Genomic DNA, 26,679 nt, shown 5'->3' on the forward strand with positions numbered 1-26,679 from the left:
AAATACATATAATACTTTTAATTTAATGAAAGATTTGTTTATTTTTATTTATTTATTTATTTATTTATTTATTTATTTATTTATTTATTTTGTTTTGTTTTGTTTTTTGAGACAGGGTTTCTCTGTGTAGCTTTGCGCCTTTCCTGGAACTCGCTTTGGAGACCAGGCTGGCCTCGAACTCACAGAGATCCACCTGCCTCTGCCTCCCAAGTGCTGGGATTAAACACGTGTGCCATCACCGCCCGGCAGATTTATTTTTATGTGAATGTGTCTGCATGTATAATATGAATGCCTAGAACTGATGGAGGCTCAAAAATGATGCTGGACCTCTGGAACTGGAGTTATAGAAGGCTATGAGCTGGTTCCTGGAAACTAAACCCAGAAGCCTTAATTTAAATCATGCAAGAAAGAAAAAAGAGCTACCTCTCAGCATCTATCTATATTTTTTAAAAGGCTAGGTAAGCACATGATGACAGAAACAGTGCCCTTACCAGAAGCTCACCCTGATGGCACTTTAATCTTGTACTACTAGCCTCCAAAACTATGACATAATTTTGTTATTTAAGCTGTCCAGAATATAGTACTTTGTTATTGCAGGCCAAGCAGACTAATACAGTATAATTCTTTATTGACATTTGACTTAAGAACTATGAGGGATGAGTCTGAGGGCAGCCTGGTCTATATAGTGAGTTCTAGGCCAGCTACAGAAATCCTGCCTTAAGAGAGGAGAGAGGAAGAGAGGGAAGAAAGAGGAGGGAGGGAAGGATTGAGGAGGGGTGGCACATGCCTTTAATCCCAACATGAGAAGCAGAGGCAGAAAGATCTCCGAGTTCAAGTTCCAGGACAGCCAGAACCACACAGAGAAACCCTGTCTCAAAAAACAACAAAAAAGGAGCCATAAATATATACTCTAGGAAACTCAACTTAGTCTAAGCTGTCTAGAGTCTAAGTGTGGTGAGGTCAGAAAAGCTTTTCACAAAACAGTAAAATATTAAGCTGAGATTTGAAAAAATTTAAAAACTACCTAGCACAGGAGAAAAAGAGAGCTAAGCTAAGGAGATGGCTCAGTTAGTCAAGTGCCTGCTATGCAACCCAGAGTCTGGATTGACAGCTCCCACATCAAAGTGCAGCACAGCAGTGCCACTATGGGAAAGAGGCAAACAAGACACAAATAAAATATACTTCTCCTTCTGACCAACTCTTGACAATTATAAAAGCCTTCTAAAACTTTCCACATGGCTATAAGGATATGAAGCAATGAACAAATAGTAAATCACTCATTTCAATGACATCAGTTTCTCCACACTTTTTAAACTCTTGAGTACTAATTTAAAGTACACACCTTAAGGTTCTTACTTCTCTGCCTTCTTTGGTGAAAATGTTAAGCAGTATTTTTGCCTCTGACTACACACTGCCTAAAAAGCATCGTCCAATTCTATGTTTAAAAAAAAGGTTCCTCCGGGCGACAGTGGTGCACTCCTTTAATTCCAGCACTTGGGAGGCAGAGGCAGGCGGATCTCTGTGAGTTCGAGGCCAGCCTGGTCTACAGAGTGAGATCCTGGACAGACTCCAAAGCTACACAGAGAAACCTTGTCTTGAAAAACAAAACCAAACAAAAGGTTCCATGAGTCTTTGATTGTCTGAGGAAATGATCAGACATAGAGATCAGGCAGCCATTCATTTCAATTCTCATAAGTCAATTACAGTGCAGAAATTACACAGTTCCTATTTAAAGCTACAGAGAACTTGTTAATGGCCAAAGCCTAGATTAGTGTCTGCTATGGTCTAAATATGGCTCATCCCTCTAACAAACCAACAGTGAAATGTGATTTCCAAGGTAACAATATGGAAGATGTAGGAGGGCTTTCAGAAAATAATTGGGTTGCTAAGAAAAATAAGTGCCTTTATCCTAACATTAGATTTAATTACGTCAAAAGCAGCAAGGCTGAATGTGACTCTTAGTCCTACTTCTTCCAGTCTTGAGTTGAAGTAGCATAAGGTCTACACCAGTAAATGAGCAGATGTTGGCACATGTTTTTAAACTTTCAGGCTCCCGAACCATAAACCAAATTAAAACTCTATTCTTTTATTCAGCCAGTCTCTGATATTGCTGTAAGAACATTTCCAAACTTAGAGATAAAAAGTGAGTTTGGGCTGGGGAGACAGCTCAGGGGGTGAACTGCTTACAGTGCAAGCGTGAGGACAAGAGTGTGATCCTCAGAATTCACACAGAGAAGCCAAGTATGATGGCCTGCATGTATAAAGCCAGCAAGAGAAAAGGCAGATTTCAGGGGCTCACTGGCCAACAATCTTGTCTAACTGGTTAAGTCCAACCTAGCAGACAATCTCAGAAGTCTGAAGAATGACAGTCAAAGTTTACTGCTGGCCTCCACATGCTCATGCAACTCATGAACATGCACATGCAGCTACTCATACAAAACTACATACATGCAAGAATACTCGCCCATACATGTGCTCATATTGACAGATAGATGATATTATTTGCAGTGACAAAGTGAAGAACTTCTGGTTTAGTCAACCTTATAAGCACTTCAAAGGAATATACCTACTTTCTAAGTTCTAAACTGATAATTTCAGTTAGTTTCCAGCATACAGCGGATTATCAGGGTACATTTACTGAATGATCAGTTGTTTAAATGTCAGTTACTATATCAAAAAAAGACCATTGCTGACCATTATTAACATTTTAAGGCCTGGAGTAGCTTAACTTTCTTTACTAATGTTTAAAATATTTCTTGTTTGTTTTAAAGATAGATTCTCCCTATAAGCAAAATCACAGTCATCATGCTTTACCTTCCTGAATGCTGGGATAATAGCATGTGTTATTGTGCTCAGCTAGCACTGACTGACTTTGGTTGGCACTTATGCTTACTTCAGAGCTTGTGTGATCAAAATATCCTTCTAGTACCAAATTAAGTAAGTATATCTCTTCTTTTCTTCCTTCCCTGAAACTTTATTTATTGGAAGCATACCTGTCTTGGGTTTTGATTTCACCTTTTAATTTTTTTTTATTTCTGTTGGTGTGTACATGCCTGAACATGCCTGTGGAGATCACAAGACAATTTTAGGGAGCTAATTCTTCCACTATGTAGGTCTTAGGAATCATGTTTAGGTCATCAAGCTTGGAGGTAAGTGCCTTTACACAATGAGCCATCTTGCTAGTTCAACTTCATTTAATATTAAGAAATGGAAAATCTCAGAGAACTTCCAAATAGAGAAAATAAAAGAGGGAAAATGGAAGACATAGTAGAAAATAACCAATTACATATATGTGCTAAATATAATGTTGAAAAGCTACCTTCTCCATAATGCACAACTACTCAAGACATCACTCCAACTGAGTCCTAGTAGGATTCCTACCTTGCTTGACCAAATTTGAGAAGATTTTACTTCTAGTGTTACACCTGTAACACTAGAAATAAAACCTACTATAAAATTGAATTTAAATAAACAGAGGGGCTAGAGAGATGTTCAGTGGTAAAAGCACTAGCTGCTCTTCCAGAGGAACAGTGTTCAGTTCCCAGCCTAAACAACTAGAGTTTCACTAGGGATCTGAAACCCTCTCTGGCCTCTCTTCTGGCACTTCATAAACATGCCATATGTACATAAATGCAGGCAAAACACTTACATACATAAATAGTCTTTAAAAAAGAAATATAGCTGTAAGAGATAGAATTTATCCAAACTTATAAGATGCTTAATAACCATTTTAAAAATAATACATCTTAGAATAAAACCATAATTAATGAAGCAGCATTGCATACTATTAAGTTATCCTTCTAATAGTTTTAACAGGAATGGAAAGCAGGTGTCATAACCTTCATTTTAAAGACTAGGGAACTAAGATTTAATTAAAAATGAAGTTATCTGTCTAAGTTTACACAGTCCATTCTGTGACACAGTCAAGATTGAATCTCAGTTCTAACTCACAGCCAGAGTTCCTTTACATTAAACTCAATGAGCTTTTGTTAAAACAGTTTAAAAAAAAAACCCTCAGGGAACAACTTAATTACACGAGTATTAATACAAGTAAAATACTCGATAGGAACAAAATTACCTGTTTCATACTTTAAAATATATGTAAATATATTGGGGACTGGGAGATAAGTGGATGGGGGACACAGGGTTAAGCAACAGGCAATAGGACAGGCCAAGCATGCTCATGTCACCCACAGGTGGCAAAAAGAAGCCCTTGAAAAAGCCCAAGAAGGAGGATGAGGAAGACAAGGTTTTCAAGTAGAAACAAAAAGAGAAGCAGAAGAAATTTGAGGAACTAAGAGAGAAGGCCATGGGCAAGGACCCCCAGATCACAAATAGAATTAAGAAATCTGGCAAAAAGTACATTGTTCCTTGTGATGGTGACCTTCTTCTATTCCTATTTAAACATACTGATTCTTTGCCATTAACATCTTTTACCACCTACAGGTAGAATCAAGTGTTGCCATGGAGCCTGTTGTACATTTTAATAAACTTTTGTTTAAAAAAAAAAACAAAAAAAAAAAAAAAACGTAAAGTAGCTATTGTCTATAGTTCTCATTCAGCTACTCCTACCTCAGCTGTGAATTTAAAGCAAATTCAATGTGGAATCCTGCCAGCGCCTACTGTTCCATCTTTGTTGTACCCTGACTTCTGTATCCCCTTGAAATAAACCAATTCATTTAAAGGCAGGGGGAAAAGGCATGTATTTGTGTAGTGAGTGAGTGAGTGAGTGTGTGTGTGTGTGTGTGTGTGTGTGTGTGTGAGAGAGAGAGAGACAGAGAGACAAAGGGACAGAGATATTTAAAGGCTAGCAAATGGTTCAAAAGGTAAAGGCATTTGCCATAGACCCTGAAAACCTGAGTTCAAGTTTCAGAACCCACATGATGGAGAGAAGAGGTTCCTGCTAATTATCTTCTGATTGCACATATGGCGTAGCATAATCATATTCATCCACACATACACTAAATCTCTTTAGTGCACTTAATAAACAAATAATACCATTTTAACTACCTCATATACAATAGCTCATGTTTTCATAAGGAAAAGTTTCAAAGCCATTGTTCTAGTCCTTTAATAGTTACAAAAATTGTGTGTGTGCGTGTGTTCTCACAGGTGTGTATGTATGAGTATGCATGTTTGTGTAAGCGTGAACATACATACGTCATAACACATGTGTGGAGGTCAAGAGGGCAACCTCCAGTGCTTGACAATGTCTCTTTGTTGTTTGCTACTGTACATGCTCAGCTAGCCAGTCCTTACCTTCACCTCCCATCTTCCCATAAGAACCCTGAGATGCATATATGCAGTACTGAGCACAGCTTCAGGTGAGTTTGGGGGATGTGACCCAGGTCCTAATGCCTGTGCAGCATGCACAATTGTCCACTAAGACATATCCTTAGCCTGGTGTTTTCCAAATTTGACCTTAGTCAATTATAGCAGATGTTGGTATGAATGTAAATTAGGTAAAGGTCAATCAAATATCAATTGACAAGTCTTAGCATGGAAATTCTAATTCAGTAAATTCACATTTTACCTTTATTTACTTTGCATTGCCAGAGATGGAACCTCAAGCACGAGCCTCATCCAAGCTAAGCATATATTCTGCTGCCACTGAGCTACTTCTCCAACACCAAATTATGCTTTTTAACACACATTCTAGAGATTCCAATTAGCCAAATCAGCAACGAATCCCCAAGAATTCTTAGGAAAAAAGTACCCAAATAAGACATAAAAAATTAAAATCCAAGGACAAAGACTACTTTCCAATTTCCACTAACCTTGAATCCAGATTAAAAGAGAATGGGAACCTGTTTTAATCTACTCTCTAAATGTAGCAACATTTGCTCCAACTTATCAGAAGAACCATTTGCCTCACCATAGCCATGTTGTAGAATAACAGACACAAAGAATTTCAGATTTAATACTCCAACATTCTTAGCTTAATAAATCTACTAAAAGTAAATCCTAAAATAAGAATATAATTGTGATGAGTATGTGACAGCACTTCTACCCAACTGTGAGGCAAAATTTGGGCCAGAGAAGGGGACTTGGGGCAAGGAGGTTACTGAGGGAAAAAGTCTCTGACCTAATGAGAAACATAAGCAGAAAACAAGATTTTTTTTTTAAAAAGTGGAAATGAATGTTTGCCTGTACATATGTTTGTGTACTAAATGTTCACCTAAGTATGCCTGTTGCCCATGGAGGTCAGAAGAGGGCATCAGATCTCTTGGAAATGGGAGTTATGGATAGCTGCAAGCCACCATGTGGGTGCTGGGAACTGAACACAAGTCCTCTGCTATAAACCACTGAACCATCTATCTTTCCAGCATCCAGAAAACAAGATTCTTGAATGAGATTTCTATAATGGATATTAACAATAGGTTCTTAAGACAGTTTCCAATCAGGTGACCATCACAGACAAAATCATAATGGTAAAGAACAACTACTTACAAGCTGCCTCTCCTTGGAAGGCTCAATTCCTTCTGAAAAACAAAACACATAAACAAGTTAAGACCAAAAAAAAAAGGACCCATCTGAATCCTGTGAACCTACCTAAATGGCCTAAGAAATGTTTAGCATTGTCTTAATAATAGCACACTTTCTATGTGGTAGTCTCTTCCTTTGCCTCTAAAATTTGATGAAAGTTGGGCATGATGGTGCAAGCCTTTAACCTCAGAAGGCAGAGACATGCAGATCTCTATGAGTCCCAAGCCAGCCTGATCTATATACTTATTTGTAAAACGGCCTGGGATATACAAGGTTCTGAGCATTCACTTGTCCATACCCATTTCAGAAATATTCCTCTATTACCAATATTCAGCCATGTTTTACATTCAGAAGAGATTTTACTGTTATGCTAAAACATAAACAGCCTTAAAATGACAATATAAAACACAGAAATGTGAACTTATGGATTTCAAAGGCTATTTCAAATAAATTGCTGAGACTTAAAATGTGTTCATTAAATAATCGAATTGTCAAAATCCATCTTTATTAGATAAAACACTCCAACTTTCTTCCTTCTTCTTTCTTCTCCTCCTCCTCCCCCCCCCCCTTCTTCTTCTTTTGAGACACGGTTTCTCTGTGTAGTCCTGGAACTCATTCTGTAGACCAAGCTGGCCTCAAACTCCCAGAGATCCACCTGCCTCTGCCTCCCAAGTGCTGGGATTAAAGGCGAGCACCACAACTGCCTGGTGTTTCTTCAATTTAATCACTGTATGCATTATATTACTCAAAAATGTTATAATTATTGATTTTGTCTTAATATCAATTACCATTTTTCTTTGGTTTTTGTAATTTTCATATTAATTGCCTTTAAAAAAAACTTTCGCAAAAAGTTTACATAAAAGGCAAAAAAACTACAAAAAATAAATAAGATATTAATAAAACAAATGGTCAATATGACCTTTTTATTCTTCCCTCCTAAAAGGAAGATATGCAGCAGCCGCCAGGACAAGGAAGATGTAAGTACCGGTAAGCCACGAGCCACGTGGCAAGGTATAGATTTGTGGAAATGGATTAATTTAAGCTGTAAGAACAGTTAGCAAGAATCCTACCATGACCATACAGTTTGTAAACAATATAAGTCTCTGTGTTTACTTGGTCGGGTCTGAGCGGCTGTGGGACTGGCAGGTGAGAGAGATTTGTCCTGACGGTGGGCAAGGCAGGAAAACTCCAAGCTACAAAGATATCCCAGATGGTTACACTACGTTTCCCACTAGATGTAACCACCTTCCCAGGTTAGATTCTAGTAACTATTTGTGCCATCATTTAATTGGTAATGAATTACAAATAATTCATATCATTAGCAGCAAGGATATAAAACAAATACAGAGGCGGAGTATGCTTTAAAATATTTTAGTCAAACATTATAATACAGAAAACACAAAACAAAAGATGATTAAAAAGACTAGAGAGACAGTTTTGGTAAAGTACTTAGCATGCAAGCATGAGAGCTTAAATTAGTCCTCCAGAGTCAATATAAAAAGCCAAATGCTTAATAATTTCAGTGCTATAGAGGCAGAGATAGATCTTTGGGGCTTGCTGGTCAGCCAGCTTCATCAAATAGGGCAGCCCCAGGTCCCAGTGAGAGAAACTATCTCAAAAAACAAGGTGGACTGTTCTGAGAAATGATACTCTCTGGCCTCCATGTTGATGTACACCCTTATTCACATATGAAACCATATACATCTAACTTAAATCATATAAAGTAATAACTATGTGTCTGTAATACGTTAAAAGAAACCTACATTAATTATTAAGGATAGTTCTAGTTAAGGTTTTATATACACCCTTACAGTAAGAACCAGGGCCCCTATAACTTGCTTTCAGTGTTTTAAGTCCCAGTTCTCACCAGTCCCCTTTTTTTAAAAAAAATCTCCCTAAAACTCAAGTTTTTTCCAATGGAGTTTAACTGGGTACATAAACCACACTCTAGGGTAGGCCCCATGCCCAGGAGTAGTTGGTCAACACAAAACAGACTTCAAGGTTTTTTGTGTGCAGTTTGTATTATTTTGTCTGCTGTGGGATGTTCTGTATGCTGTGAATGTGTTGCTCTGATTGGTTGATAAATAAAAAGCTGATTGGCCAGTAGCCAGGCAGAAAGTATAGGCTGGATAAATAGACAAGGAGAATTCTGGGAAAAGGAAGGCTGAGTTAGGAGATGCCAGCCCACAGTCCAGGGAGCAGTATGTAATGGCACACAAGTAGAGCCACAGAAAACATGGTGACATATAGATTAACAGAAATGGGCTGAGTTTAAATTTACGAGCTAGTCAATGGAAAGCCTGAGCTAATGGCCAAACAGTCTTAATTAATATAAGCTTCTGAGTGATTATTTTATAAGTGGCTGCGGGGTCCGTGGGGCTGGGAAAACTTCAACTACATTTGTCTAATTGTTTGTTTGTTTTGTTTTTTGTCTTTAAGAGAGAAAATGAGAACATGAGGTTGGATGGGTAGAGAAGTGGGGAGACTCTAGGAAGAACTAGGGAAAGGGAAATAATATGATTAAAATATATCACATAAAAACGTTTAAATAAAAAATTTAAACTGTTTAAAAAAAAAAAAAAAAGAATTCCTCCCTATCCCCCTGCTAGTCCAGAAATTGAACCTAGAATCTTATACATGCTGGTAAGTGATATACCATGGAGCTATATATATTCCCGATTCTTTTTTTTACTTTGTATTTCACAGCAGGGTCTTATTATGTTGTCCATGCTAGCCCTGAACCCACTCTGTGACATAGGCAGGCTTCCTCTGCCTCAAGTCTCCAGAACAGCCAGATTACAGACCTGAGTCATCAAAAATAACTAAAATGATAAGAAATAAGATAACTTGCCGGGCGGTGGTGGTGGTGGTGGTGGTGGTGGTGGTGGTGGTGGTGGTGCATGCCTTTAATCCCAGCACTCGGGAGGCAGAGCCAGGCGGATCTCTGTGAGTTCGAGACCAGCCTGGGCTACCAAGTGAGTTCCAGGAAAGGCGCAAAGCTACACAGAGAAACCCTGTCTCGAAAAACAAAACAAAACAAAACAAAAGATAACTAATATAATGAATTACTATGTAACTATATAACATATAGTCTCAACTATAAATATACCAATATGTATTTATCCATTCTCAAATACAAATTTATTTCTTTCATTCTTTTTCTACTTCATTAAAACTATACTTTTATATAAACATACCTTTTTTTTTTTTTTTGAATATAACGAATGCTTATTTCCCATCTCAAATACCCCTGGGCTATTTTAATTTTCTTTTTTTTTTTTTTCCTTTTATTTTATTTTACAATACCATTCAGTTCTACATATCAGCCACGGATTCCCTTGTTCTCCCCCCTCTTGCCCCCCTCCCCTTCCCCCCAGCCCACCCCGTTCCCACCTCCTCCAGGGCAAAGCCTCCACCTGAGGACTGAGATCAACCTGGTAGACTCAGTCCAGGCAGGTCCAGGCGCTCCTCCCAAACTGAGCCAAGCGACCCTGCATAAGCCCCAGGTTTCAAACAGCCAACTCATGCACTGAGCACAGGACCCAGTACCACTGCCTAGATGCCTCCCAAACAGATCAAGCCAATCAACTGTCTCACCTACTCAGAGGGCCTGATCCAGTAGGGGGCCCCTCAGTCTTTGGTTCATAGTTCATGTGTTTCCATTCGTTTAGCTATTTGTCCCTGTGCTTTATCCAACCTTGGTTTCAACAAATCTCGCTCATATAAACCCTCCTCTTTCTCGCTAGACTCCCGTAGCTCCACCCGGGGCCTAGCCGTGGATCTCTGCATCCAGATCCCTCAGTCATTTTTTTTTTTCAAGACAAGATTTCTCTGTGTAGCTCTGGCTGTCCTGGAACTCACTCTGTAGACCAAGCTGGCCTCAAACTCACAGAGCTCCTCCAGCTTCCACCTCCTGAGTGCTAAGATTAAAGGTGTGCACCACCACTGACCAGCACACATTTTTATACTTATTTCCTAGAATACATCTACAAAATATTTCTTGTACTTGTAAAGTAAAGCAGACTTATAATCCGAGCACTGGAAATGTACAGGCAAGAGGATTAGAGTTCAAAGTCATCCTCAAATACACAGTAAATCTGAGGTCAACCAGGGCTATATCATCAGATCCTATCTAAAAAAAGAAAAAAGTTCCTGAAAAATAATATTTCAGAAATATTATCAGACACTCCAAACTTTTCCAAAGAACCATTGGACCAATAACCTTCTACTTCCAAAGATTTGTACATTTTTTCATTCTCAGATTTAGCTCTAATCTTAAACACTTATAATTGCTTGTATAATTATCAAGGCTAAAATGTCCATTTTTTTTTTTTTTTTTTTTTTTTGGTTTTTTGAGACAGGGTTTCTCTGTGTAGTTTTGCACCTTTCCTGGAACTCACTCTGTAGCCCAGGCTGGCCTCGAACTCACAGAGATACGCCTGGCTCTGCCTCCCAAGTGCTGGGATTAAAGGCGTGCGCCACCACCGCCCAGCCCAATGTTCTTTTTATTCAAACTTCATTCTACCTATAAGTCTCTCACCCCAATATCAGATAATGGTAGTTCCATGAACTAACACAAGAAAACATAAACATAAAGAATAAAAATTGTTCTATAATATTGGTATGGGAAATAATTTTTTGAAATAATATCCACATGATGGTCTGAAACTCATGGCCTCCACTGATCCTCCTACCTCAGCTTCTTAAGATATCAGGACAAGATAAGGGAGTAGATGACAAGATAAGGGAGTATTTAGATGAGATACAATAACAGAAAATTATACAAACAAATGCGGTTGTATCAAATTTAATATATTCTTTACAGAAAAGAAACAGAGTAAATGAACAGACTGCACTTTAATGTCATTATGCAAATGGGAGAAAATATTCAGTCTGTATATCTGAAAAAGAGTTAATATACAGAGTTCATAATGAACTCAACAAAATACCAAACATTATTAGAATCTGAATTAAAATAATAAACACTACTTGAAAAAGATGTGATGATTGCTTTTGCCAATTTGATACAATGTAGCATTACCTAGGAACTGAATCTCAATGAAGAACTGTCTAAATCAAGTTGACCTGTGGGAATGTCATTAGGGGATTTTCTTGATTACATTAATCACTGTGAAAAGAGCTAGCTCTCTGTGGTCTGCATCATTCCCTGAGTTTGGGTCCTGGACTGTATAATAGTCGATAAAGCAAGCTAAGTAAAAACGACAGAGATAGATGTAATTAACTTTTAAATTCCTGCTACTTGGGCTTCCCAGATATTAACTTTAACCTGGAATAGATATCTAAAATAAACCCTATGGTGATATTTTAATTGTACTGAAATGTGATTTTATTTGTATGTTAATAATAAAATTGCCTGGGGGTCAGAGCTAATAGCAAGCCATAGCAGAAACTGGGCAGTGGTGGCGCATACCTTTAATCCTAGATCTTGGGAGGCAGAGCTAGGTGGATCTCTGTGTGTTCAAGGATACAGCCAGCATGGAGACACACGCTTTTAATCTCAATACCAACCATAGAAGACCTGGAGGTCTGTACAGACGGGCAGTGACGAGGAGGTCATGTGGTTGGTTTACAACCAATGAGAAGGCAGAATAGAAAGTCAATTAAGAGCACAAACACACAGGAAGTAGGTCTCTTGCGGAGAGGTAGGACAGCAGCGGCAGTGAAGGGTAGGGTATTTTTTTTTTATTTTGGTTTTTCGAGACAAGGTTTCTCTGTGTAGCTTTGCGCCTTTCCTGGAACTCACTCGGCAGCCCAGGCTGGCCTCGAACTCACAGAGATCCACCTGGCTCTGCCTCCCGAGTGCTGGGGATTAAAGGCGTGCGCCACCACCGCCCGACCCAAAGATTTATTTATTTATTATGTATACAATGTTCTGTCTGCACATATCCCTGCAGGCCAGAAGAGAGCACCAGATCTCATTACAGATGGTTGTGAGCCACCATGTAGTTGCTGGGAATTGAACTCAGGGCCTTTGAAAGAGCAAGCAATGCTCTTAACCTCTGAGCCATCTCTCCAGCCCCGAGTAAGGTTTTTAATCTCAGCTCTTAGCTACTGCTCTGACCTCTTGGCTTTCATCTCTGAATCGGCTCTGTGTTTCTTATTTAAATTACATCTACAAAACCCTTTCTTCCTGAAGTTGTTTTTGGTCATGGTATTTTATCACAGCAACAGAAAACTTAGAACTTACAAAGGGACAAGTGCATGAGAAACTGTGCAATATTACCAGAGGGAAATAAAAACTAAAAAAAAAACCAAACAAACAAACCAAAAGATAACAGTTGCTAGTAAGGATGTGGAGAACTCTTACATACTGCTCACATGAATATAAATTAGTTCAGCCACTGGAAAACACTATGATGTTCCCTCCAAAAATTTAATTAGACCTACAACTATCACATGATCCAGCAATCCTATTTCTGTGTATATTGTATCCAAAGGATACAAAACCAGTATGTCAAAAGGTATCTGCAGTCTGGAAAGAATGGCGGCAGCTGGTAAAAGCACAAGCCTGACTACATAATTTCAATTCTTAGAACCCATATAATAGCTAAGATATATATATATCAACCTAAGGATTTGTAAATAAAAAATGGACAAGGAAAATGTAGTATCTTTCTCTCTCCCTCTCCCTCTCCCTCTCCCTCTCTCTCTCTCTCTCTCTCTCTCTCTCTCTCTCTCTCTCTCTCACACACACACACACACACACACACACACACAACACACACACACAAAACATACAATGGAACACTATTCAGCTATGAAAAGATAAATACTGGCATTTGTGACAACATGAATGGACCTCCAGATCATGCTAATTGAAATAAACCATACATAGAAACAGTGATTTCGCCAGGCAGTGGTGGTGCACACCTTTAATCCTAGCACTCGGGAGACAGAGCCAGGCAGATCTCTGTGAGTTCGAGGCCAACCTGGGCTACAGAGTGAGTTCCAGGAAAGGAGCAAAGCTACACAGAGAAACCCTGTCTTAAAGAAAAGAAAAAGAAACAGTGATTTTATTCATGTAGAACCTAAAATGCAAAGTTCATCAAGTAAAGAGAACAGTGGTTATTAGAGACTGAAAAGGAGAGGGGACAAAAGATTGAGATAAAGTAGTTAATGGCTATAGTTCTAGGAAAGGCGGAATAAGACATGAACATATGCATAAGTCTGTTGATATACCTAGAACGTTTTGTCATATGGGAGATAGAAATGCCATTATACTTATTTCTATAAAGAAATCAATTACCTCCAAATGTTCCAATTTTTAAGTGACATGCAACATCACACCTGTCATATGTGCAGGGGTCTGGCTATCCCACTGGACTGTCAGATATTGCTTATACTACATGGTTCAGCTGCTATAATCTGGCGATATAATTTTTTAATTTTCTTATTTTTATTGGCATCAATGTTTTGCCTGCATGCATGTTTTTGTGAGGGTGTCAGGTCCCCTGAAACTGAGGTTACAGACAACTGTGAGCTGCTATGTGTGCGCTAAGAATTGAACCCAGGTCCTCTGAAAGAGCAGCCAGTGCTCTCAACCATTGAGCCATCTCTCCCAACCCACGGCAATACATTTTTACACTTATAAGGCAATGTCCATCCTACCTCTTTATTATCAATCAAAATTATAGGAACTCTTCTTAAGGCTTAGCTCTTCCATATGAACTTTCAAATCACCTTGTAGACATATACTTAGACTGACATCATGTTCAATCTAGAGCTGACTTTGAGAGAATTCATATATTTACAACACAAAATGCTTAGCAGAGAACATACTGTTATTTATGTTTTCTTCAATATGTATAACGTCTCTCTCTCTCTCTCTCTCTCTCTCTCTCTCTCTCCTCTCTCTCTCTCTCTCTCCTCTCCTCTCTCTCTCTCTTTCTCTCTTTTTTCCTGGCAGTGGGAAGGTCTGTGCATGCCACAGTGCACATGTGGAGGTCAGAGAACAACTTGCAAGAATCAGTTCTCTCTTTCTACCATGCAGGACCTGGGGATTTGAATTCAGGCCATCACATTCGGGGACTTGATAAGGCATCTCACCAGTCCCTTTTTAAGATTTTAAAAAACTGCATTCATTGTCTTATAATTTTATCTCTTTTATGTGTGGGGTGTTTTGCTTGCATTCACGTCTGTATATTAGATGGTTGTGATCTGTCATGTGGGTGCTGAGATCAAACCTGCGTCCTCTGGAACAGAAGCTAGTGCTCTTAATTACTGAGCCATCATTCCAGTTCAACATTGTTTTAATAAAATTTTTCTGACCTGCCACATGAATATTATACAGATCTTATCAATTCCAAGTTAGCGTATATATGTTGCAATTACAGTATCTTTTTACAAGTTATAATTAAGAACAGTTGCATTCCACTATACTACTAATAGTATTTGCCTCCCAAGAAACATTAAAAAAAAAAAATCCAAACAAAACAAGCAAGCAACCAAGAACGAAAAACTGAGAAAAATTTAAGATCACACACTCACACACACACACACACACACACACACACACACGTATGTATGTATGTATCTATGTATTATGTATGTATGTATATGTATATATATGATACTTATGTCTATAACCCAAGTGGTACAGCTTTTTTTAATTTGCTTTATTACATATTTAACCTTGTATCTATCTGTTTTTAATGCATCTTGTAGTAGATTGTAGACTTCTATACCCATCACAAGTATTTCACTAGCAAAGTTCAGTAAGTGCCTATGATTCTATGTCTCTTCAACATGCAAATACTAAACTAAATGTTAAGTGTGTCAATCAGTAACTGATAAATGCACATACTCTGATAAATGACATTTCTATTAAAACCTGGAACAAGTCTATCAAATCAGAAAGTCCTATCATGCCTTTCTTGGTATGTGGTGACGTATTGTGTTCCCCAATATACTGTGTCTCCCAATAAAATTTGCCTGGAGATCGTGGGCGGGGGTGGGGGGATGACGGGACCAGTCACTATATAGAAGTTAGGCAATGGTAGCACACATCTTTAATCCCATCACTTGGCAGGCAGAGATCTGTCTGGATCTCTGTGAGTACAAGGCCACACTGGGAACAGAGCCAGGCATGGTGGCACACATCTTAAATTCCAACACTAGTTAACCATGGAGGTCTGTACAGACAGACAGGAAGTGACAGAGCTGGGCAGGAAGAGGAAGTGATGTAGCTGTACAGAGAGAGCAAATCAGATGTCAGAACAGCAAGGCAAATAGGCACAGCGAGACAGGAAGTAGTGCTCTTTGGAAGCTGAGGAGTGGGTAAGGTGCGGAGGTTAGCTGTGGATTTCCCTATTTCTCTGATCTCCCAGGTTTTCACCCCTATATCTGGTTCTGTTTTGTTTTTGTTTTTATTAATAAGGCCGTTTAGAAATTCGTCTATATTGGTAAATAAACCTCCCAACATTCCTCTGTTAAAATAAAACATATTTTTACTATAGATATATTTTTCTCCCTGCTTAAACATTCTATATGAATGGAACTATAAGATACCTCCTCTCTCTATAGGACCTTACTATATGTAACCCAGTCTGGCCTTGAACTCATCATCCTCATTCATACCTCAGCTTCTCAATATATGAAACTTTTTATGTAGGGTTTTGTTTTTCACTTAGCACAGTATACTGAAAATTCATCTATGCTAATGCATATAATAGTAGCAGATTATAATGCTTTCTCTTGCTGATAAGATATTTGAGTTACTTTCAGTTTGGGGCTGTTTAATGAGTCTTTTCATGAATTATGTTTTGTTTGCCTTAGGAAAATACATAAGAATGTGGAATTGGTTATAAAAGAAATTTTTATATAAGTAAGACTAGAGGTATTTTTTAAAGTGACTGTACCATATTATACTCTCATTAACAATGCATAAGTGTTTTTTTTTTTTGGTTTGTTTTTTGGTGGGTTTTTTTTTGGGGGGGGGTTCAAGACAGGGTTTCTCTGTGTAGCTTTGCACCTTTCCTGGAACTCACTTTGTAGACCAGGCTGGCCTCGAACTCACAGAGATCTGCCTGCCTCTGCCTCCCAGGTGCTTAGCATAAGTTTTAAGAGCTCCACGTCCTAGCTAAAATCTGCTATGCTTGCATTAATAATGTAGGAATGTTGAATGTAGACTATTTTATATTCATGTCAATATATATTATATAGTCCTTTACACTTTATCATACATATATATGGTCTGTGACTTTAATTTGCATTTTCCTGATGACTGGTGGTGCAGAGCATCTACTTTTCATGTATTAATTAGCCATCAGTATATATGTAAAGTATCTTACACAGTATCCTTCCCACCCTGTCCCTATCCCCTCCCCACTCCCAAGACAGGGTCTCTCTGTGTAACAGCCCTAGATGTCCAGGAATTTGCTTTGTAGACTAAGCTGGTCTCGAACTCAGAGATCCACCTGCCCCTGCCTCCAGAGTGCTGGAATTAAAAGTGTGTGCCACCATCACCTGGCCTGTCTCCTTTTCTTGTGTAGTAGATACAAGTCCTTTGTCATATGTTTTCCCATTATACTGTGAATCTACTAAGATTAACCCAGTCTTTACACCAGAATTCTTAACTGTCTGTTGAATGTCATCACAGCTTCCCCTAAAGGTGTGCTGTACCAATCTCCTAGATGTTTCTCAGTTCAATCAAGTGGTAATTAAGATTGAACATCATACAGCCAGGCACAGTATGAGGGACATACTTGTAACCCCAGCACTCAGGCAGGAGGAATACAAGTTTGATGCTGGTCTAGACTACACAGAAGGTTCCAGGCTGGCCTAAACAACAAAACAAGGCTGGGAAAAGAAAAGAGAAGGAAGAAGGAAAGGAATTAAAAAAACAAAACAAAACAAAAACTATCATATGAGGAGAATTCATTATTTATCATAACTATTTTGGAAATTCATTAGAATTTTACTGTATAAACAATCTTGTCTTCTATCAAAACTGAGAACTTTACTTTTTTCTACTTTCCATAATTGCTATAAAATGAATATAAGTGCAGACATCTTGCCTTGTTTCTCATCTAATCTCAGGGGAAAGTATTCAACTATGTTGCCATCAAATATTAAGAGAGCTAGAAGTTTTTCATAAATAACTTATATCAAATTAATAAAGTTCCCCTCTCCTATTAATTTGATTAGAAATGTTTATTATTTCAGAGACAGAATTTTTTTTGTATAGACCAGACTGGCCCCAAACTTGACATTCTGATGCTCCAGTCTCCTAAGTACTGAGATTATAGGTTTGTACCATGTTCAGCTTATTCCTTGACTTTCATAATGGATAACAGTGTCTAGCTTCCTTTTTAATAAAGTCTCTGTCACATTTTTATATTATAATTATGCTGATTTCTCAAAAAGTGGCAAGGAAGTAACTTCTACTTTCTGAATGAACTTGTATAAAATGTATTTGTTAAGTCATAACTGCTCCCACTACAAAATCATCTAGGCTTGGAGGCCTTTATTAAGGATTTTGGCGTCTGTGCTAATGAGATCCATAATGTATATCCTCTTCTTAAATTGTTCTTGTCCAAACCATATTTATCCTCATTTGCTATAGTATGAATGTTTGCATCCCCTTCATGATTCTTGTTTGAACTTAAAACTCCAATGTGATAGTATTATGAATTGGGATCTTTAGAGGTGAATAAGATCATAGGGGATCTTGCCTTCCTAAATGAGATTAATATCTTTATTAGAGGCCTCACTTGGCATTTGGCCTTTTTTGCCTTTCTAGGTTCTTCTACATAAATTGAAGCAAAAATGCCCTCATCAGACATAAAATACCTAGTATTCAGAAAATATGCTTGGGTAATTTATTCCATTTTCCTAGCATCTGAAATAATCTACATAAAATATTGTAAATGACTCTTCCTGGCTTTTTTTTTTTTTTTAAACTGGTTTTTTCGAGACAGGGTTTCTCTATGTAGCTTTGCACCTTTCCTGGAAATCCCTTTGGAGACCAGGCTGGCCTCGAACTCACAGAGATCAGCCTGCCTCTGACTCCCAGTGCTGGGATTAAAGGTGTGTGCCGCCCCGCCGCCCCCCGCCCCCCCCCCCCCCCCCCCCCCCCCCCCCCCCCCCCCCCCCCCCCCCACCCCCCCCGCGGCCTCTTCCTGGCTTTTTAAAAAATAATTTTACTGAGTAACATGGGCATAATTTTAGGTAACAATGATAAGCACAACTATATAAAGTGAAAACTTTTATAGGACAGAAAATGTATCCACAGAATAAATACATGGAAATTGATCTTACTGATCTATTTTCCTTATCACTCCTTACACCATAAGGCCTACATTTCACACCCAAGGCTCCATCCAGATTACCACAATCTGTGCCAAAGTCTTTGGTACCAAAAAGGACCAAATTCTAGTAGAACAAGAAATAGCCTCTAGCCAGGCGGCGGTAGCACACACCTTTAATCCAGCACTCGAGAGGCAGAGCTTGGCGGATCTTTGTGAGTTCAAGGCCAGCCTGGTCTACAGAGTGAGTTCCAGGACAGCCAGGACTGTTTCACAGAGAAACCCTGTCTCAAAAAAAATCAAAAAGAAAGAAAGAAAGAAACAGCCTCTAATCTGGTAAGGACAGTAAAAGGAACAATGACTTCCCAATCTTCCCTATCCCAGAAAATATAACTAGTATGTTTGATTTAAAAAAAAAATCAGATATCTGAGTTTAGACAAATAACCATAAATTCTCTGATTCATCATCTTCTCTTAGAAATAAAGCCAGTATTATCTGACAATACATTTTTTTATTTATTATGTACACAGTGTTCTGTCTGCATGCATGCCTGCAGGACAGAAGAGAGCAACAGATCTCATTACAGATGGTTGTGAACCACCATGTGGTTGCTAGAAACTGAACTCAGGACCTCTGGAAGAGCTGCCAGGGCTCTTAACCTCTGAGCCGTCTCTCCAGCACCCCTGACAATACATTCTAATATCAGATGAAGCTCATCACAACTTTCTCTGATCTAAGTATTGTCCCTGAAGGATCCAGGAATTAGAAGATAGAAATATAGAAATATAAAGTTATAAGCCTAAAGAAATGGAAGCTGACAGCCATCAGCTCTGTCAGCAAACAAACTTTTGACTATGGTTTTCCTTGCTTTACCACTGGAAAGTTCTATCAACAACCTAATGCTAGCTTTTACAATGGCTCTCTGCAGGGAGGAGTTAGCTTTTCACGATAACCCCCTGCCACTTACTGTAAACAACTGCCATGGACCAAAGTTAAGTTTTAATGAGTTCTACATGACTCCTAATACATCTCATCCAATAAACTTTAATCAAATGCCCACACATGACTACCTGCTTTGCACTGTTTCATATCCTTCCCTGCTATGGGAAACCAGCTATATCAGGAAAGCTGCAGGTTTTTGCAAACACTATTAACTGTGTTAGGAAAAACTTCCGTCTTTTCACAAACTTCAATTAGCTAAAACCTTGTTAATAGAAAGCTGTAAATCTTAAAATGCATATGTCTCGAAGTTTGAACTTCAAAATTATAAAAATTCTTTTGTCCATGCCTAATGCTTACTTCTTACTAAAAAGGGGCTTGAAATATGCCCCCATTGCCACAGTATCAGAAGCCTGAACTCTGACTATGGTCCCAGTTGACTGGAAGCTTCTTTTCCGCCCCCATCCCTGCCCCCCTCTCTGAATAAAGCTTGCTTCTGGTTTAATAAACTTTGGTGGTCTGTACCTCATTATTTGCACAACCCCTCCCCTGACCCAACATCCCCATTACCTCAAACTCTCTGCATTCTTATAAACTTTAAATTAGTGTGCCAAACATCTACCCTCTTGAAACAAGAAAAAAAAAATTCCTGTAATTACTACCTACCCCTTTCCAATTACTACTTCATCAAATAAAATGTTAGTCTCTAAAAACTATTGTTGTACCCCAAACTCTAATATTTATTGCTAGAAGAATCTCTATAATTGCATTAACCATTGTAGGTCCTTCAAACTCATGCATTTGCAAATTACTTCCTGTTGAAGATGATACTTCCCAAAGAAACAAAACAAAGAAAATATTTTCTGATTACACTGAAAAAACAAAAGTCTATGAACTATATTCTGAAGTTATAGAGAAGACTACACACCGGGTGGCGGTGTGCATGCCTTTAATCCCAACACTCGGGAGGCAGAGCCAGGTGATCTCTGTGAGTTCGAGGCCAGCCTGGTCTACAGAGCAAGATCCAGGACAGACTCTAAAACTACACGGAGAAACCCTGTCTTGAAAAACCAAAAAAAAATAAAAAATAAAAAAAAAGATGACTACACATACTAAATCCTAAAAATCACTTGCTCCCTTTCATTTACCATAAAGCAAACTTCTGATGGTATTACACATGTTCAATGATGATGCCATGTGGGAATCACTGCCTATGTATGTATTACTCAGTATTCAAAGTAACTAAACCCATAAAATATTTTCAAAGAAAAGACAAATGCCAAGTGTCCAAAGGCAATAACCACTAACCCCCACAAGTAAATATGCAAGCAAGAGTCACAAGGTTGGTGCTTGTCCTTCATGTCCACAGTCACCAGTTAGGGGAAGGGTTGATTTGTAGTTTGCTTAGTTTGATTTGAGCTTTTCCCCCAGTGCCAGAGACTGAAACCAGGGCCCTACTGCCCTACCAAACTACAGTCCAGGCCAGATCTATATATTAAGCTGTTTCCGACTAAGGTAGTTCCCTCCCTGAACTTCCCACACACTTTCTAAGGAATTCACAGAGTGCGATCTTGTGTGTGTTTGTCACAGTAACCAAATAACTAAAAAAAACAAACAAAACAAAACAAAACAAAAAAAAAACTTAAGGAAGGAAAGATTTACTTTGTTCATGGTTCCAGAGACTTCAGTGTCTTGGAAGTAGAAAGAAAGACAAATGCCTGTGTTAGTGGGCTTTCTTCTTCTTCCTTACTTATTCCATCTAGGCTCCCAGGGGAGAAATTGGTATCACCCATACTCAAGGTAGATCACCCTTCCCTCTAATTAATCCTTTCTTGAAATAATACTCCCACCACCCTATCACATATGCCCCTAAAGGTATGCTTTACTAATCTCCTAGATCAGTGGTCTCAACCTGTAGGTCTTGGAGGTCAAATGACCCTTTCACAGAGGTCATATATCAGGAATTTTACATTGAAGGGCTCTATCTATCTAGCAAGCCCGAGAATGGCAAACACGGTGTCAAGTGGTTTTGCATTATACCCTTCTCCCCCTTGCTAAAAACAGACTACATTCTTAAAACTAGACACCAAGGTCTACTTCCTTATTTGGCCACTTCCTCCTCCTAAGGCCAATCATGAAGGTCCAGCTATCAAAGCTCTTGGGTCCAGCAATCAAAAGCCCCTTTTGGCTACCCTAATTAACACACCCAATCAAAACAAACCAACTCATCCTAACATGGGTTTCCCCCTTTCTCTTTATAAACTGCCATTTGCCTATGGGTCATGTCCTCTCCTCTCTATCCAGAGGCAGTCCTTTGTTCCTCTGGGGCAAATATACCTTCCCCCCTCCCTTGTTTCCTTTCCCTTCTCCCTCTTCTATCTCCTGTCTTTGTCTCTAACTCCCTGTCCTTTGTCCCTCTGGGGCAAATAAGTCTCCTTTGTGCTGAGAACTTGGTCTTGGTGTGTCCTGTGCTGACTCCAGTCATACAAGTCATAAAAGTAGTTATGAAGTAGCAATGAAAATAATTTTATAGTTGGGTCACTTCAACATGAGGAACTGTATTAAAGGGTCACAGCTTTGGTAAGGGAGAGAACCACTGTCCTAGATACTTCTTAATTCAATCCAGATTAACCATCATAGTATATATTTTCCACTATTCATTCATCTTCCTTTGTAGTAGCATGCACAAAGCCCTGAATCTCATCCAAAGTACAGCATAAACTGGGTATGGTGCTGCAAGCCTATAATCCTGGCACTCAGAGAAAGTAGAGACAGAAGGATGAGAAGTTCAAGGTCATCCTCAACTACATAGTGAGTTCTGAACCAGTCTGGGCTAGAGACTCTATCTTAAAAAAACAAATAAATACAAAATTAAGAAAACACAATAAATGTGTGAAGCATCAGAGGAAAAAAAAAAAGAGGATCAAGTGGACTACATTGAAAATCTTTTCTTGAAATTTTCAAAGGTATCTAACTGTGCTTGGTGGCACACACTTTTAAACCCAGTACTTGAGAGGCACAGACAAGTAGATTTCTGAGTTCTGGGCCATCATGGTCTATATATTAAGTTCTAGGCCAGCCGGGGCTGCATAGCAAGACCTGTCTCAATGAAACAAAAACAAATGTCCATTAAAAATCAACAAGGCCAGGTGGTAGTGGTGCACACCTTTAATCCCAGCACTCGGGAGGCAAAGCCAAAGCCAGTCAGATCTCTGTGAGTTTGAGGCCAGCCAGGTCTACAGAGCCAGATCAAGGACAGGCACCAAAACTAAACAAAGAAACCCTGTCTTGAAAAAAAAAAAAAAAATCAACAAAAGATAGCTCACACACATTCAAGTTGTAATGCTGACTTACATAGAAGAACACAGGTGATCAAGGGAATATATAGGATGTGATTTTTGCTGCCATACCAGCATGATCTTTGAGATTTTTAAGTAAAACAATCCATGTATAAATTACCTGGTACCTGGAAAAATGTGTTTTTAAAATAGAACAGAATCTACATAGCAGAGGAATTCTAAATATTCAAGACTGGTCTGATTATTCTTGTCTGCAAAGATGCTAGACTTACGTCAGTAAGATTTAAAAATTACATATTTAGGTCTTAACTGCATGATGATGACTGGGGGGGTTAATAGGCACAGAAGGAAAATTCAAAAGAATGAATCTGAGAAAAGGGAAATACAAATAGAAATGAGTCAGTGTCACGCAACACTGACTAGGGATTATATGTGTGTGGCAGAGCAAAAAAAGTAGGTTCACCATAAAGAAAAAAAATTCCTTAACCTTTGAAGTCATCTAACTTACTAACTTGATAAAAAATATTTTAGAATACAAAAGACTGTTAAAAAAATTCTTTCTCTTTTTAAAAATCAAATGCCCTATGGGAAAGATAACCAAACTACAATTCCTAGACCCAGAGATGTTAGGTAAAGAGGAAGGGGGTAATGTAGAGATCTACCTAGGAGTGGGAATAGATTTTACAGGTGGATTGGGGGCAGGTAGGGAAGGAAGCAGGGGAATCAGGTTTGGGGGGTGATGCAGAGAGTCTGATGGAATTGGGAGGGGGAACATTTGGGAGAAACCTAGTATAGTAGAAATTTCCTGGAATCTATGAGGGTGATCCTAATGAGGACTCCTAGTAATGGGGGATATGGAGTCTCAACTGGTCACCTCTTGTAGCCACTTGTAGGCTTCCAGAGGTAGGACTAGATTACAATCAACTGAGTTGTTGTCCAAACGATCCAGGATTTATACTAAGACTAAATATTCTCTCCACAAACTAACAGCAGAGCCCCTCTGCTGAGGATATCACCCATACAACTCAATGAACATGGAGAAGTAGAGCTGGCAGCTACATAGAGCCCTCACCCCTACATCTAGTCTCTTTAGTGTGGGAGGGTACTTTGAAGGGTAGCTACAAGAGAAATGTGGACACCAAACCAGCAACAAAACCTTTGACCTACAATCCATCCTGCCTATAAAATATACTAGGGCAGTGTTGGCACAGAACTTGTGGGAGTAGCCAACCAGTATGTGATCTGACCTAAGGTCCACTCCACAAGAAGGAACTTATAGCCGATACTGCTTGGGTAACCAAGAACCAGAGACTAGAGACTAGACAGCCCAGAGACCTAGGTTAAAAACCAAACACTACTAGCCTTATAGAAGAAGAGGAGGAGGAAGAGGGGGAGGAGGAGGAGTTGGGAGAGGAGGAGGAGGAGAAGAAAAAACACACAGAGAATAAAATAATTCCCAATGATATTCTGCTATACTCATAGATCAGGATCCAGTCATCAGAGAGGTTTTCTCCATCAGCAGATGGGAACAGATGCAGATGTTCCCATGTAGAGACATGTAGAGAAAGAGTCTAAATGGGAGGTCTCAATCAAATCCCTCCCCTCTGAGCTCAGGGAATCCCACAGAAGAGGTGCAGAAAGACTGTAAAGAACCAGGGAATGGAAGACACCAGGAGCACAAACAAGGCCCTTTGAATCAACTAAGCACAGCACACAGGCAGATGCTCAGAGACTGAAGCAGCAAGCCCAGGTCCTCTGAGTTATATTATAGCTATTAGCTTAGTATTTTTAATGGAACTCTTCACTGTGAGAACAAGTGGGTCCCTGACTCTTACATCTACTATGTAGAACTTTTTTCCTCCTGTTGGATTGTTGTGTCCAATTTTGATATGATAGTTTTTCTTTCATATTATTATTGTATTTTATTATGTTGGTTGTTATCTCTTAAAAGCCTGTTCTTTTCTAATGAGAGACAGAAAGGGAGTGGACCTGGGGGGGGGGGAGGAAATGGGAGAAATAGAGGGAGGGGAAACTATAATCAGATATATTATGAGAGAAAAGAATCTTTTTCCTTTTTTTTAGAAAAGCATCTATTTTCAATAAAAGAAAAATACTCTTTTAAAAAATAGAATGCTTGACATTTCTGTGCCTCTTGATTTTGTTTTTTAAGGACTGAAAACTGAATCACCCTTTAAATGATGATCATAACTTATTAATGAACATAATATCTAAATAAAAATCCCAAGTAAATTTTTGCAGCAATAATACTTCCCAATATGCCTTAAGTATTAAGTATTTCTGAACAACGGTACTTTAAAAATTCTGATTTCTAAGTAGCATGGGCAGAAAAGGAGAAAAGAAGGGACACAAATTAGATTTTACCTAAGGCTAATAATTTCACCTACACAATCAATACTCTAAATTTAGAACCTGACGCTAGAATCTCTACGTAATAAAGACTTTATGGGCAAATATCTGATGTGGAAAGGATAGTTCTGAGAGTTCACAGAAAAACGTGTTTGTTTATGGTGACTAGTCAACTGACCTTTCAAAGCTCAAATAAAATTATTTCTAGTAAAGTGAGCTGGGAAACCAGGCACTATAAAAGTGCCTTCTTCAATTCACAAAGAACTCCAATGTCAAATGTCTTTCAATGTAGTTGTTTCAAAAGCAGAAAAAAAGGATGAAAGTCAAGTTTTGCCGTAAGACCTACATCTGAATTGCTTTTCATGCAAAACAGTTAATCCCTATACCAGGTGTGGACTCCTCTAGAAAAGCTGCTCACATACAATCTCCAGGCATCTTTTTTGTGGTGGTATTCTAATTGTACTGAAATGGGATTTTGATTGTATGTTAATAAATAAAGTTGCCCAGGGGTCAGAGCTATTAGAGCCATAGACAGAGTGTGGCGGTGGTGGCACACGCCTTTAATCCCATAGATCTCTGTGTGTTCAGGGATATAGCCAGCATTGGAGACATATGCCTTTAAGACCTAGGGGGCTGTACATTCAGACAGTGACGAGGCAGTCACGTGTTTGGGTTTACAACCAATGAGAAGGCAGAATGACTAGAAAAAACGACTTACACACAGGAAATAGCTCTCTTTCGGGCAGCTGGGACAGCAGGAGGAAAGGTGAGATTTTAGCTCTGAGTTCTGACCTCTCGGCTTTCTCTTTTACATTGTTTCTGTGTTTCTTATTTAATAAGACTGTTGGATACATCTACACTTTTTACCAGTAAATGTATGGATGTGCATTGTATGACTTTTTCATCTTCTTCTTTTTGCAGCACAGAGAATTTCGGCCCAAGAATAAGGCCGAAATTCACAGAGCAGTAAAGCTAAGCTACTATTCTTCCAACTCTTGTCTTCTTTCACATAAACCGTTAAATTAATCATTACATAAACCAGTGTATTCTAGTATTTTTTATCACTATTTTGCAGCAAAATTATAGTAGCGTAGTTTCTTTTACTTTACTTTTTTAAAATTTCTTTTACTTTCAAAACAGCTGATCTGATATAGGCTGCCTTCACTCAAACTTGACCTGGTTTTTTTTGTTGCTGATTTTTAATTTTCAAATGTTTTTATAATCTTAATTATATTTATCTTTTTGTGGGTACGTGCCCATGAGTGCAGATACCCAAGGAGGCCAGTGGCATCAATCAGATCCCCCTGAGTTACAGGTGGTT

General features: G+C 38.7%; 1 protein-coding gene across 1 annotated transcript in view; it reads right to left on the reverse strand.

Moving 5' to 3' along the window:
- Mast2 (microtubule associated serine/threonine kinase 2) overlaps nucleotides 1-26,679 on the reverse strand; it is a 173,155-nt gene that overhangs the window by 85,046 nt on the left and 61,430 nt on the right. The window contains 1 exon segment of the mRNA XM_028889534.2: nucleotides 6,451-6,482. Coding sequence (XP_028745367.1) covers nucleotides 6,451-6,482 — 32 coding nt within the window.

Source organism: Peromyscus leucopus, chromosome 2 (assembly GCF_004664715.2).
Source record: "Peromyscus leucopus breed LL Stock chromosome 2, UCI_PerLeu_2.1, whole genome shotgun sequence".
NCBI lineage: Eukaryota > Metazoa > Chordata > Mammalia > Rodentia > Cricetidae > Peromyscus > Peromyscus leucopus.